The sequence below is a fragment of the Pogoniulus pusillus genome, chromosome 19 (assembly GCF_015220805.1).
Source record: "Pogoniulus pusillus isolate bPogPus1 chromosome 19, bPogPus1.pri, whole genome shotgun sequence".
Lineage (NCBI taxonomy): Eukaryota > Metazoa > Chordata > Aves > Piciformes > Lybiidae > Pogoniulus > Pogoniulus pusillus.
The window spans coordinates 6539401-6551760 of NC_087282.1; the positions used below are offsets into that span (position 1 = coordinate 6539401).

The 12360-nt window shown below is 52.7% G+C and overlaps 1 protein-coding gene across 2 annotated transcripts in view; it reads right to left on the reverse strand.

Moving 5' to 3' along the window:
• Nucleotides 1-2056: 2056 nt before the first annotated feature.
• Nucleotides 2057-12360, reverse strand: part of PLS3 (plastin 3) — an 81623-nt gene continuing 71319 nt past the window's right edge. For both annotated transcript variants that reach the window (XM_064159095.1, XM_064159094.1), the window contains 8 exons: nt 12091-12186; nt 10816-11011; nt 9710-9788; nt 7827-7941; nt 7566-7699; nt 5922-6045; nt 4824-4948; nt 2057-3845 (listed from right to left, as the gene is read on the reverse strand). In XM_064159095.1, the coding sequence (XP_064015165.1) occupies nt 3713-3845; nt 4824-4948; nt 5922-6045; nt 7566-7699; nt 7827-7941; nt 9710-9788; nt 10816-11011; nt 12091-12186 (1002 nt within the window). In that variant the 3' untranslated portion in view covers nt 2057-3712. The remainder of the gene's footprint in view (nt 3846-4823; nt 4949-5921; nt 6046-7565; nt 7700-7826; nt 7942-9709; nt 9789-10815; nt 11012-12090; nt 12187-12360) is intronic.

Consider the following 12360-nt stretch of genomic DNA (forward strand, 5'->3'; position numbering starts at 1 on the left):
ATTTCAAGCCAGTTCACCTCTCTTTCCTTCTTCTCACAGATCAGCCTCCTCCATCCTCCCAACAGATGTTTTGGGAGGGATTTTACACCCAGCTCAACTCCTGCTGCAGATCACGCGAGGCTCCACTTGAAAAAGCTCTCAAAGCTTCTGCCTGCTGCAGCAGAGCCATGAGCTCTGGCCAGGGATCACAGAATCACAGAACCTTAGAGGGTGGAAGGGACCTCCAGAGATCATCCAGTCCAACCCATCTGCCAAGGCAGGATCATGCAGGGGAGTTCACGCAGGAATGCAGCCAGGTGGGGATGGAAAGTCTCCAGAGAAGGAGACTCCACAGCCTCTCTGGGCAGCCTGCTCCAGGGCTCTGGGACCCTCACTGTAAAGAAGTTTCTCCTTCTGTTGAGCTGAAACCTTCTCTGTTCCAGTTTGTAGCTGTTGCTCCTTGGCTTACTGCTGCTGACCACCAAAAAGAGCTTGCCCCCCTCCACTTGACCCCCACCCCTGAGGTGTTTGTACACATGGATCAGATCTGCTCTCAGCCTCCTCCTCCTCACACTAACCAGCCCCAGGGCTCTCAGTCTCTCTCCAGAGGGGAAATGCTCAAGTTCCCCACTCATCATCATGGCTCTCCATTTGTCTCTCTGCAGCCTTCCTGCAGGATCCCTTCAGGCACTGGCAGCAGCTCTGAGGTCCCCCTGGAGCCTTCTCCTCTGCAGGCTGCACCCCCCCAGCTCCCTCAGCCTGTGCTCACAGCAGAGCTGCTCCAGCCCTGGCAGCATCTCTGTGGACTCCTCTGGACATTCTCCAGCAGCTCTGTGTCCTTCTGCTGGGGATAGCAGCACTGGAGGCAGGATTGGAGGTGAGGTCTCAGCAGAGCAGTGTCCAGTGTTTGTGTCTGTGCTTGGCATTGCCCTGACCCAGCTGCAGAACCTTGCACTTGGTCTTGTTGAACCTCTTGAGCTTGGCTTGTGCCCACCTCTGCAGCCTGTGCAGGTCTCTCTGGATGGATCCCTGCCCTCCAGCCTGGGTGCTGCACCACACAGCTTGGTGTCACCACTGAGGCTGCACTCAATGCCTCTGTCACTACCTCAACACTTCTCAGCACTACCCCAACCTTCCTCGCTGTGAGGGTGCTGGAGCTTTGAAGCAGACTGTCCAGAGAGGTTGGGCTGCCCAAGGAGGTGGTGGAGCCACCATCCCTGGGGGTGTTCAAGGAAAGCCTGGATGAGGCACTTAGTGCCATGGTCTGGTTGACTGGACAGGGCTTGATGCTAGGTTGGCCTGGATGATCTTGGAGGTCTCTTCCAACCTGGTTGATGCTATGATTCTATGATTCCTTCCTCTGGAGGCCTTTCCAGCCCCAGCTGGGTGCCAGGACACGTTGCCATCACCTCAATAAGGACAACAAGTTGCATCTAAATGCATTTTTGGGTGGTTTGTTTGTTTTTATTCTTATTTTCAACTACTGCTCTGCCACCATATTACATCACTTGGGAATAGCTCAGAATAGCAAATAGGATCTCCAAAAAAATATATAGCAAAGAGCTTGCCAAAGCAAGATAATATTTAAACTCTATGGATACAGCATCTCCCTTCTTTGGCCACAATGCTTCCTTTGATCTGTAAAAATAAGGATTTGCTTTCTTCTGTCCCAGCAGGTTTGCTGTGCAACCACCAAACCTCCCCTCCCTTTCCCCCTCCCCCCCCCCCCGACAACGCAGTCTGGTTTGATACCCAACAGCATTTTAAGTTAAAAACAAAACCAAAACACAAACCAATTCCCTACCTCCCTCCCCCACCCCCCCCAACGTAACCCCCCCCCCCCAGAGTTAGAGTTTTCATGCAGGTTTTGTCTAAAAAGTACTTCCTAGGTGCACAGAACTGAGCCCAAGATGCAGGCAAAAATGCATTCGCTTCCCCTGCTCAGGTGTAAGGCTGCCACGTGGCATCTGTCTTCTGCAAGAGCTCCAAGGGTGGTGGTGGTCTTAAAGAGGGGGAAGATAATCCACAAAACCAAACCCAAAACCTTTGGATAAGCAGCAGGAGGAAAAACAAACCCTAAACCTGCTGTGCTTTATTTGCCTTCCCATTGGCTAAGGTGTAGCAAAGAGCACCAGGGCTAGAGAATAGCAGAGCAAGGTGCCACCATCCCTACCACCAGAGGAAGGTGCCACCTTCCCTATCACCAGAACAAGGTGCCACCTTCCTTACCACCACAGGAAGATGCCACCATCCCTACCACCAGAGGAAGGTGTCAACTTTTCTACCACCACATGATGGTGCCACCTTCCCTATCACCAGAGGAAGGTGCCAGCTTCCTTACCACCACAGGAATATGCCACCTTCCCTGCTACCACATGCAGGTGCCACCATCCCAACCACTGGAGGAAGGTGCCACCATCCTCACTACCACAGGAAAGTGCTACTATCCCAGCCACTGGAGGAAGGTGCCACCTTCCCTACCACCACATGAAGATGCCACTATCCCAACCACTTGAGGAAGGTGCTGCCATCCCAACCACCACAAGAAGGTGCCACCTTTTCTACCACTACAGGAAGGCACCACCTTCCCAGTCACCCCCTTCTCAGATCTGGCCTGCAGGTCCCAACTTGTACTGTACTTGTACTTCATCTGCAAAGGTGAGGAAGAAATCAAAGGCAGCCTGGACCCTATGGATTGCAGAGGGAAACTGGGTTGGTTTCCATTATGACTCGACCCAGCTCTTGGAGATTTCAGGGGTTAAATAAAGGGGAAAAAAAAACAAACATCAAAGAGGGAAATAAGAAAAAAACAACAAACAAAGAGAGGAAAAAAAAGAGGAAAAAAAGGGGAAAACAAAACAAAGAGGGAAAAAAAGAGGTATAAAAAAAGAGAGAGAAAGAAAGAAAAAAGAGGAGGAAAAAAAGGAAAAAACAGAAAAAATGAGAGAGAAAAAAAGATTAAAAATAGAGGAGGAAAAAAGAGGAAAAAAACAGAGGAAAAAAATCAGAGGGAAAAAAAAACCAGAAAAAAAAGAGAGAAAAACAGAGAGAAAAAAAGGAACAGGAAAAAACAAAGAGGAATAAAAACCAGATGGGGAAAAAAAACAGAAAAAGAACAAAGAGAGGAAAAAACCCAGAAAAAATATCAAAGAGAAAAAAGAAGAAACTGAAGAGAGAGGAAAAAACAGAAATGAAAGAAGAAAAAAAGAGAGGACAAAACAAAAACCAAGGAGAGGGGAAAAAAACAAAGAGAGGAAAAAAAAATCAACAAAGAGGAAAAAAGAAAGAGAAAAAAAAACAAGGAGAGGGGTAAAAAAAACCAAAGAGAGGGGAAAAAAAAGCCCTAAAATATGCATCAAGCATCTGAGAAATACTGGAGCAAAGGCAAGGTGCAGGTGTGGGGTGAATGCATTTCCGTGAGCTCCTGGGCAGCTCAGCTTTCCCTTGGGCACAGCCTGGCTGCTGGTTCAAAGCCCTCTCCCTGGCAGCAGCGACCAGAGCCTGCCTTGCGAAGCAAAACCAAGGTCCTCTCAGCTTGGGCAGTCCCTAGGCCAGTAGCACTTGGATGTGGTCGCTGCTGAGCTGCTGCTCGTGCACCTGCTGGGGGGCAGGTTGGGGTTTTGCTGCATTTTGTTTCTTTTCTTGGTTTATTTTTTTCTTTTTTCCTTCGTTTTTGTCTTCTTCTTCCTCCTCCTCCTCCTCCTCCTCTTTCTCGTCCCAAGGCTCAGCTCTTCTATACTCGCTTCATCCCTCTGCCCATCAAGCAGGCAAACACCGTCATGACCATCTTCGGTTTTACCTCCACCAGATCTTCTGGAAGGGCATAAACTCTGGCACCAATTCTTCTTGCCATGGACACAGCATACCTAAGCACCAGGAGAAACCAAACAGGGGCTCAGCACTGAGACTGCTACCAAGGAATGGCAAATCAGCTCAATCATAGAACCAAGCAGGTTGAAAGAGAGCTCCAAGCTCAGCCAGCCCAACCTAGCACCCAGCCCTGCCCAACCAACCAGACCATGGCACTAAGTGCCCCAGCCAGGCTTGGCTTCAACACCTCCAGGCACAGCCACTCCACCACCTCCCTGGGCAGCCCATTCCAATGCCAATCACTCTCTGACAACAACTTCCTCCTAACATCCAGCCTAGACCTGCCTTGGCACAGCTTGAGGCTGTGTCCCCTTCCCAATATCCAGTCTACATCTGCCCCACTCAAGCTTCATTCCCCCTCATCCCATCACTACAAATCCTTGTAAAAACTCTTTCCCCAGCTTTCTGGTAGCCTCCTTCAGGTACTGAAAGGCTGTGATAAGGTCTCCCTGGGGCTTTCTCTTCTCCAAGCTGAACAGCCCCAGCTCTCTCAGTCTGTCCCCCATCAGGAACATGCTCCAGGCCTCTGATCATCTTCATGGCCCTCTTCTCCCTTTTCTTGTACAAGCAATCCCAGGTCATGTTTTTCAGTTGGACTCAATGGTCTTAAAGGTCACAGGCTCACAGGATGTCAGGGGTTGGAAGGGACACAAAGCGATCATCAAGTCCAACCCCCCTGCCAGAGCAGGATCATACAATCTAGCTCAGGTCACACAGTCCTCTCTTGGACTCTGGAGTAGATCCCTGTCTCTCCTGAACTGGGGAGCCCAAAAATGAAGGCAATAACCCAGGTGAGGCCTCACCAGGGGCAGAACAGATTGAGGAGGAGAAGACATTCCAAGAAGTGATGCCTGTCTAAAAAGGTCCAACAGGAGAAGACTGAAACACCACAGCAATAAAGCCTGCAGCTTAAGGCCAGCAGATAGAAGGTTCACTCTGTCAGTGCAAAGCAGCTTTGGAGAGAGCAAACTCACTTTGCATTGTTGTGCTTGTCATCTTCTGATAGCTGACCTGTCTTCACCAGGTCATAGTTGATACAACCAGGTTGGATAGCATCAATTAAATCCACAACTGCCAAGCTTGTGCTGATGGTCTTGTCCTAGAGAAAACAGAGAGGCAAAGATGAATGTCTAATCCTTAAAGCATCCTTTGAACATCTAAAATTTAATGCATCCTTTGAATGTCTAAACCTTAAAGCATCCTCTGAATGTCTAATGCTTAAAGCATCCCTTCTAAGCACCCTTCTCACCTCAACTGGGCTGCCCTGCAGCATGCAACAAAGGAAGCTTTAACCAGGCCACTTCATGCAGCAGCATGAGTGATGATTCCCAGCTGGATCACAGGCAAAACCAAACTGCTGCTTCTCCACTGCTAAGAGCATGAGGTCATTGCTGCCACTCACCCCAAGAGCCCTGTTAATGCTAAGCAGCCAGGTCTGTCCCTCTGAGTAGACTCCAAGAGACGATGCTCACCAGCATCTTGTGCCCTTATGTTTGCCATGGAGGAGAAGAGGAGGCTGAGGGGAGGCCTCATTGTGTTCTACAATTCCCTGGAAGGAGGTTGCAGTGAGGTGGGGGTTGGGCTCTGCTGCCTTCTTTCAGGAGAGCAAATGGCCTGGAATTGTGCCAGGGAAGGGTTAGGTTGGAGCTGAGGCAAAATGTCTTTGGTGCAGAGGCTGCCCAGGGAGGTGGTGGAGTCCTCATGCCTGAAGGTGTTCAATAAACCTGTGGCCATGGCACTTGGGGACAGGGTTTAGTGGCCATGGTGGGGTTGGGTTGCTGGTTGGACTGGATGATCCTAGAGGGCTTTTCCAACCCAAACACTTCTGTGGTGATCTCAGCCCCCACCTCTGCCCCAGAGCCCAACCATCCTCCCCTCCTCCACGCTAACCCAGCAGCTCTCTTGCCCCATTGCTATTCCCTGCTATGGGCAGTTCTAAAACACTTCCTCTCTGCTAGCCTGAAGCCACTTTGCTCCAAGCACAAACTGAACCCTGCCCTGTTTAAACCCATTGCTGATGCTCCTTCAGCCCAGGAAATACTTTTTTTTGGATACAAGAGAGGAACTTGAACCTTGAAGTTCTGGATGGAGGTGGACTTGCCAGCTTCTTTCAGGGTCTGGTTTACCCAGCTGACTATAATGTCATCATTTGCTTTCTGGCCATCACCCAGGTCCTCCAGGACATTCAGTGTGTACCTGAGAAGTGGCAAAGAGAAAGAAGATCAGGCCAAATCCCCAGCGAGGATGCAGCCAGGATGCCCTGTGAGCCCATGGCAGCTTGGGAAGTCTTTAAGGTCTTCAGCTCTGGGTTTTTGTTTTCTTGGCTCTTGCTGTTTAAACTCCTTTAGCAAAAAGGAATCAGCAACTCTCTCCTCTCAAGTGTGATTTCTGTCAAAGCACTCAGTCTTTCCAGCCTTTCAAAGCCTTTAATGTGAGCTCCAAATGTTGCCTGGGCTCAGGGGACCTGTCAAACTCTTCTGCCCCCAATCCATAGGGATAAGACATCACCTAAAAAGGTGTGGATCAGTTTCCAAGGCAGCATTCTGACCCCTCCTGCCCACACAGTGTGATGAGATGTTGTGCTGAGGGATTGGGTTTAGTCAAGGACTTGGCAGTGTGAAACTAATGATTAGACTCCATGATCCAGAGGATGGCCACAAAGATGCTCAGAGGGCTGCAGCACCTCTGCTATGAGGACAGGCTATGAGAGTTGGGGCTCTGCAGCCTGGAGAAGAGAAGGCTTGGAGGAGACCTTGGAGTGGCCTTCCAGCATCTGAAGTGGGCTAGAGGAGGGCTGGGGAGGGACTATTGACAAGGTCTGGAAATGAGAGGATGAGGAGGAATGGGTTTGAAGTGGCAGAGGGGAGATTGAAAGTGGATGTTAGGAGAAAGTTGTTTGCAGTGAGGGTGGTGAGACACTGGCACAGGTTGAGGGTGCTAAGAAACTGGCACAGGTTTCCCAGGGAGGCTGTGGAGCACAGAAGCACCCAATGTGATCTTTAATCACATTGGGTGCTTCTGTGCTCCACTACCTCCCTGAATGTGTTCAGGACCAGGTTGGATGACACCTTGAGTGATCTGTTCTAGTGGGAGGTGTCCCTGCCTATAGCAAGGGGTTGGAGCTGGATGATCCTTGAGGTCCCTTCCAACCTAAACCATTCTATGATCTTGAAGGGCTTTTCCAGCCTAAGAATTTCTGTGATTCTGTGATACTCTGCAACCCTTTTGCTGATTCATCTGCATCATCCTAGAAACCTTCAGAAAGAGCAAGAGAAAGGCCAAGCTTATCCACTATTAAGTTTTCTCCTTTCCTCCCATCCCAATCCCAACAGGGGATATTTATAAAGCAGCCTTGGGAATGTTTCTCTCTCAATTCCCAATTGAAAGAAAAAGAAACCAGACCATAAAAGTTGGGGAAATGTCCCTGCTTAGGGTTTCTGCATGTGTGTAGGTGAGACAGAGGTGATCCTAAGTCACCAGGATGTCCACAGACCCCTCCCCAGCAGTTTCTCTGCTGCATTCTGCTCCGGCATCCTACGCACAAGCAGGAGCAGCTCTGCTGCAGTTTTGTCCAGCTGCAATGCCTCTAAGGGCAGAAAGTTTTACAGCCTCTCTTGGGGACCTGTTCCACTGCTGCAGTGCTCAAAAAACCCCAAATCTCTTCCCAAACTCTGTACTCCCAGTCAGAGGTCTCCCCCCTTTGAGCCAGGTCCTACCTCCTCATCAGCTGCCAGACTAAGGCTAGCGTCAGTGTGGGGTTTCCATCGTTCAGGTCCTGCCCTCCAATGCCAACCAGAGAGAATTTAGCTGGATGCTTTCCCAGGTCTACAGCATAGTTGCAGTTTTCTAGCTGCACAGGGAACAAAAAGAGGCTTTGAACACTCCCAGGTACCACTCACTTGTGCCTGGAGGCCTCAAAGGAGGACTCTTGTAGCGTGTGGAGCTTCTCTTTTCAGGCTTCTCCATGCAGTTCTTACCTTCTTCATGTTTGCTCCCAGCTTAGGGTATGGAGGTTTGTTCACTTTATTCCAGTCCACAGGAACCTTGATCTTCTCATACAGCTGCAGTATTACCAGTGCATCTTGGAGATCACTGAAGGGGGAAGGCACCAGCTGTGATCAATGGGTCAAGACTGCAAAGTGCTCTGACACACCAAGAGTCACTAAGGACACTTCACAACTGCTGCAGCTTCAACTACTCTAAAATGAGGCCCAGCACAAGAATGAAATTGCTGGTGGGGGTCCAGAAGAGGCCACCAAGATGATCAGAGGGCTGAAAAGGACAGTCTGAGGGATTTGGGGTTGTTCACTCTGGAGAAGAGAAGGCTCTGGGGGAGAGCTTTCAGTACCTGGAAGGGGTTCCAGGAGATTTGGGGTTGTTCAGCCTGGAGAAGATAAGGCTCTGGGGGAGAGCTTTCAGTACCTGGAAGGGGCTCCAGGAGATTTGGGGCTGTTCACCCTGGAGAAGATAAGGCTCTGGGGAGACCTTTCAGTACCTGGAAGGGGCTCCAGGAGATTTGGGGCTGTTCAGCCAGGAGAAGAGAAGGCTCTGGGGAGACCTTAGAGCTGCCTTTCAGTACCTGAAGGGGCTCCAGGAAGTTTGGGGTTGTTCAGCCTGGAGAAAGCAAGGCTTTGGGGAGACCTCAGAGCAGCCTTTCAGTACCTGAAGGGGCTCCAGGAGATTTGGGGAGGGACTTTGGACAAGGGCTGGGAATGACAGGAAAAGAGACAATGGTTTTGAGCTGGGAGAGGGGAGAGTGAGAGTGGAGATGAGGAAGAAATTGTTGAGACTGAGGGTAGGGAGAGACTGGCACAGGTTGCCCAGGGAGGCTGTGGCTGTCCCCCCTTGCTGGAGGTGTTCAAGAGCAAGGTTCATGGGTCCTTGAGCAAGCTGCGTTAGAGGGAGGTGTCCCTGCCCATGGCAGAGGGTTGGAACTGGATGCTAGAACCCATCAGGGTTGGAAGGGACCACAAGGATCTGCCAGTTCCAACCCCCCTGCCATGCCCAGGGACACCCTACCCTAGAGCAGGCTGCACACAGCCTCAGCCAGCCTGGCCTCAAACACCTCCAGCCATGGGGCCTCCACCACCTCCCTGGGCAACCCATGCCAGCCTCTCACCACTCTCCTGCTCAACAACTTCCTCCTCACCTCCAGCCTCACTCTCCCCACCTCCAGCTTTGCTCCATTCCCCCCAGTCCTGGCACTCTCTGACAGCCTCAGAAGTCTCTCCTCAGCTCTTTTGTAGCCCCCTTCAGATCCTGGCAGGCCACAAGAAGGTCACCTGGGAGCCTCCTCTGCTCCAGCCTGCACAGCCCCAACTCTTTCAGACTGTGCTCACAGCAGAGCTGCTGCAGCCCTCTGAGCATCCTCCTGGCCCTGCTCTGGACACTCTCCAGCATCTCCACAGCCCTCTTGTCCCAGGGGCTCCAGAGCTGGATGCAGTGGATCCAGACTGTTGGATATTGCTTGCAGCTCAGGAAGGCAGCGGAGCAGAGGAATCCAGCAAAGGATCATCTCCAATTTCCTATCTCACCTCCGTGAGCAAATCCTGCTGCTCTCCTGCTCAGCCTGATTAGTAGTGGGGTCAGGCTGTGTTTGTAGCTTAGCCTTCTCCCTTTCCTGACTTCCTAAACCTCTCCATATGTCCATAACATCCTTTTGAAGAATCCCAGGTTGGATTAGAGCCTGCAAACAAATCCAGCCTAGTTCTGGGTATAGTGTGGGGGCAGAGATGTTCAGGAGAAATAAACCGATTCTCTTTGTATACCTCCTGACTCAGCCACATGAATTCCCTGCCTCCAGGACAGGTCCAGCTCCAGTCTGCCCAGCCTGGGTCTCTGGCAGGAGCCTGGCACTCACCCATAGAGGTGATTCACGTGGGGGTTCACGCCCAGGGAGTTCATCCAGTTGCGGAAGGTTCGCTCCTCTCGGGTCTCTCCTGGAGCAGAGAAGACAGAGTCAGGCCACTCCTGCGAGCTCAGAGGGCTTTCCACCTTGCAAGGCAGCAGCTCAGCTCACTGCTCAGAGCAGAAAATGCCTATCTTTTCCTACAGCTTCTTGCAGAGGAAGAAAGTTGCCCTGATGCCTGCCTTTGGGTTCCAGTTGGACTTCCCCAGGCCTTAGAAGAGGCTGCCTTTGGCACCTGATGCCAGTCAAAGCAGCAGGAAGTTCTTTCCCATGGGTGTTCCCATGTCTGGAGCCAAGGCAGCCAAAGCCCCAACCCCAGATCTGCCAGCAACCACAGCTCCCTCAGCTGGCTCACTGCGCTGCTGAGGTGCTCCTGCCCCTCACAGGGAAGGGCAAAGCCTCCTAACCCTGGCATGGAGACTGGCAGGGGATTGCTGAGGTGCTCTTGCCCATCACAGGGAAGGGCACAGGGAATAGCCATGGCATGGAGGCTGACAGGGGATTGCTGAGGTGCTCCTGCCCCTCACAGGGAAGGGCACAGGGAATAGCCATGGCATGGAGGCTGACAGGGGATTGCTGAGGTGCTCCTGCCCCTCACAGGGAAGGGCACAGGGAATAGCCATGGCATGGAGGCTGACAGGGGATTGCTGAGGTGCTCCTGCCCCTCACAGGGAAGGGCACAGGGAATAGCCATGGCATGGAGGCTGACAGGGGATTGCTGAGGTGCTCTTGCCCCTCACAGGGAAGGGCACAGGGAATAGCCATGGCATGGAGGCTGACAGGGGATTGCTGAGGTGCTCTTGCCCCTCACAGGGAAGGGCAAAACCTCCTAACCCTGGCATGGAGGCTGACAGGCTGCTGCCATTACTGCTAACAGACTCAGACTCCACATCAAGGTCAGAGCAGCTAAAAACATTGTCAAGTGCCCTCCTCATGCACCCCAAGCGGCCAAACCCCCCCCTGCAGGCTGCAGTGGCAGCTGCTGCTTCAGCAGAGATCCCTCCAGCAGGCACAGCCTCTCTGCTCTTCTCCCACGCTGCCAGTGACAGGGCCAGCACCTTCCAGCAGGGTCCAGTCGATGTCCTGGTTCTCAGGCTTGGTGAGCGCTGGGTACTTGTTGAAGAGGTTGGCGACGAAGGCCAGGTTGAGCTTGGGGTTGCCGCTGACCACGTCTGCGGGCGTGACGAACTGGCGGCAGCCCAGGCGCTCCGCCTGCTGCAGCATGCACTCTGCCCGGCGCAGGTCGTCCCGCTCCTGCCGGGGCACAGGGGCGACAGCAGGCGGGCAGGAGGTCAGCACACACAGCAAGGCGGGTGGGAGGCTCCTGACTGCTGCAGGGGCTGAGTTAGCAGAGGCTGGAGGAGACCTCTGAGATCAGCGAGCGCAGGCTGCGAGCTGGCAGCAGCACAGGGAGCAGAGAGGGGCTCCGAGGGCAAGGCTCTGCCACTGTGTGCAGTCACAGAGTGGCTGCGGGAGAGGAGGCTCAGGGGTGACCTCACTGCTGAACAGTTCTGGGCTCCTCAATTCAAGAGAGATGTTGAGGTGCTGGAAGGTGTTTGGAGAAGGGCAGCAAGGCTGGGGAGGGGCCTGGAGCACAGCCCTGTGAGGAGAGGCTGAGGGAGCTGGGGGTGTGCAGCCTGCAGCAGAGGAGGCTCAGGGCAGAGCTCATTGCTGTCTGCAGCTCCCTGCGGGGAGGCTGTAGCCAGGTGGGGTTGGGCTCTGCTGCCAGGCAAGCAGCAACAGAAGAAGGGGACACAGCCTCAAGTTGTGCCAGGGCAGGTCTAGGCTGGGTGTTGTTAGGAAGTTGTTATGAGAGTGATTGGCATTGGAATGGGCTGCCCAGGGAGGTGGTGGAGTGGCCGTGGCTGGAGGTGTTGAAGCCAAACCTGGCTGGGGCACTTAGTGCCATGGTCTGGTTGGTTGGGCAGGGCTGGGTGCTAGGTTGTGCTGGCTGAGCTTGGAGGTCTCCTCCAACCTGCTTGATTCAATGATACGATTCTATGCTGGTGCCATGGTCTGGTTGATTGGGCAGGGATGGGTGCTGGGTTGGGCTGGATGAGCCTGGAGGTCTCCTCCAACCTGCTCTCCAAAGCAGAGTCAGCAAGCCCCCAGACAGAGCAAACCCACAAACACTTTCTCAGTCGTGTTTGTTACCTGGCAGGCAGTGACCAGCCCTGCACCAAGCCCTCATTTAGCTCACACTCGAGCTGTGCCCAGGCCCACTGACACTTTAGACACCCTAGAAATTCAGCTCCCAGGTTAGCCAGCAGTCAGAGGGCAGTGCAGGGCACAGGTGGTGAGTGGCAGCAGGAGAGGGCAGCCTGAACACTTACGTTGAAACCCGACATGTTAATATCGATCTGAGGCTCTCCTTCCTTCTGCCCTTTGGGTGCAATTTGATTGAGGAGGTGGAAATAGGCTCTGGAATCCTGGAAAGAGATGAAAAAGAAAAGCTTTAGGTCTCCCCCAGGGTGGTGAACACACTGCAGCAATTCATTGCAGGCTCATCTTTGTGGGTGCCATGGACAGAGGCACTGAGTGCAGCCTCAGCAAGTTTGCTGCCCACACCAAGCTGTGTGGTGCAGCAGCCAGGCTGGAGGGCA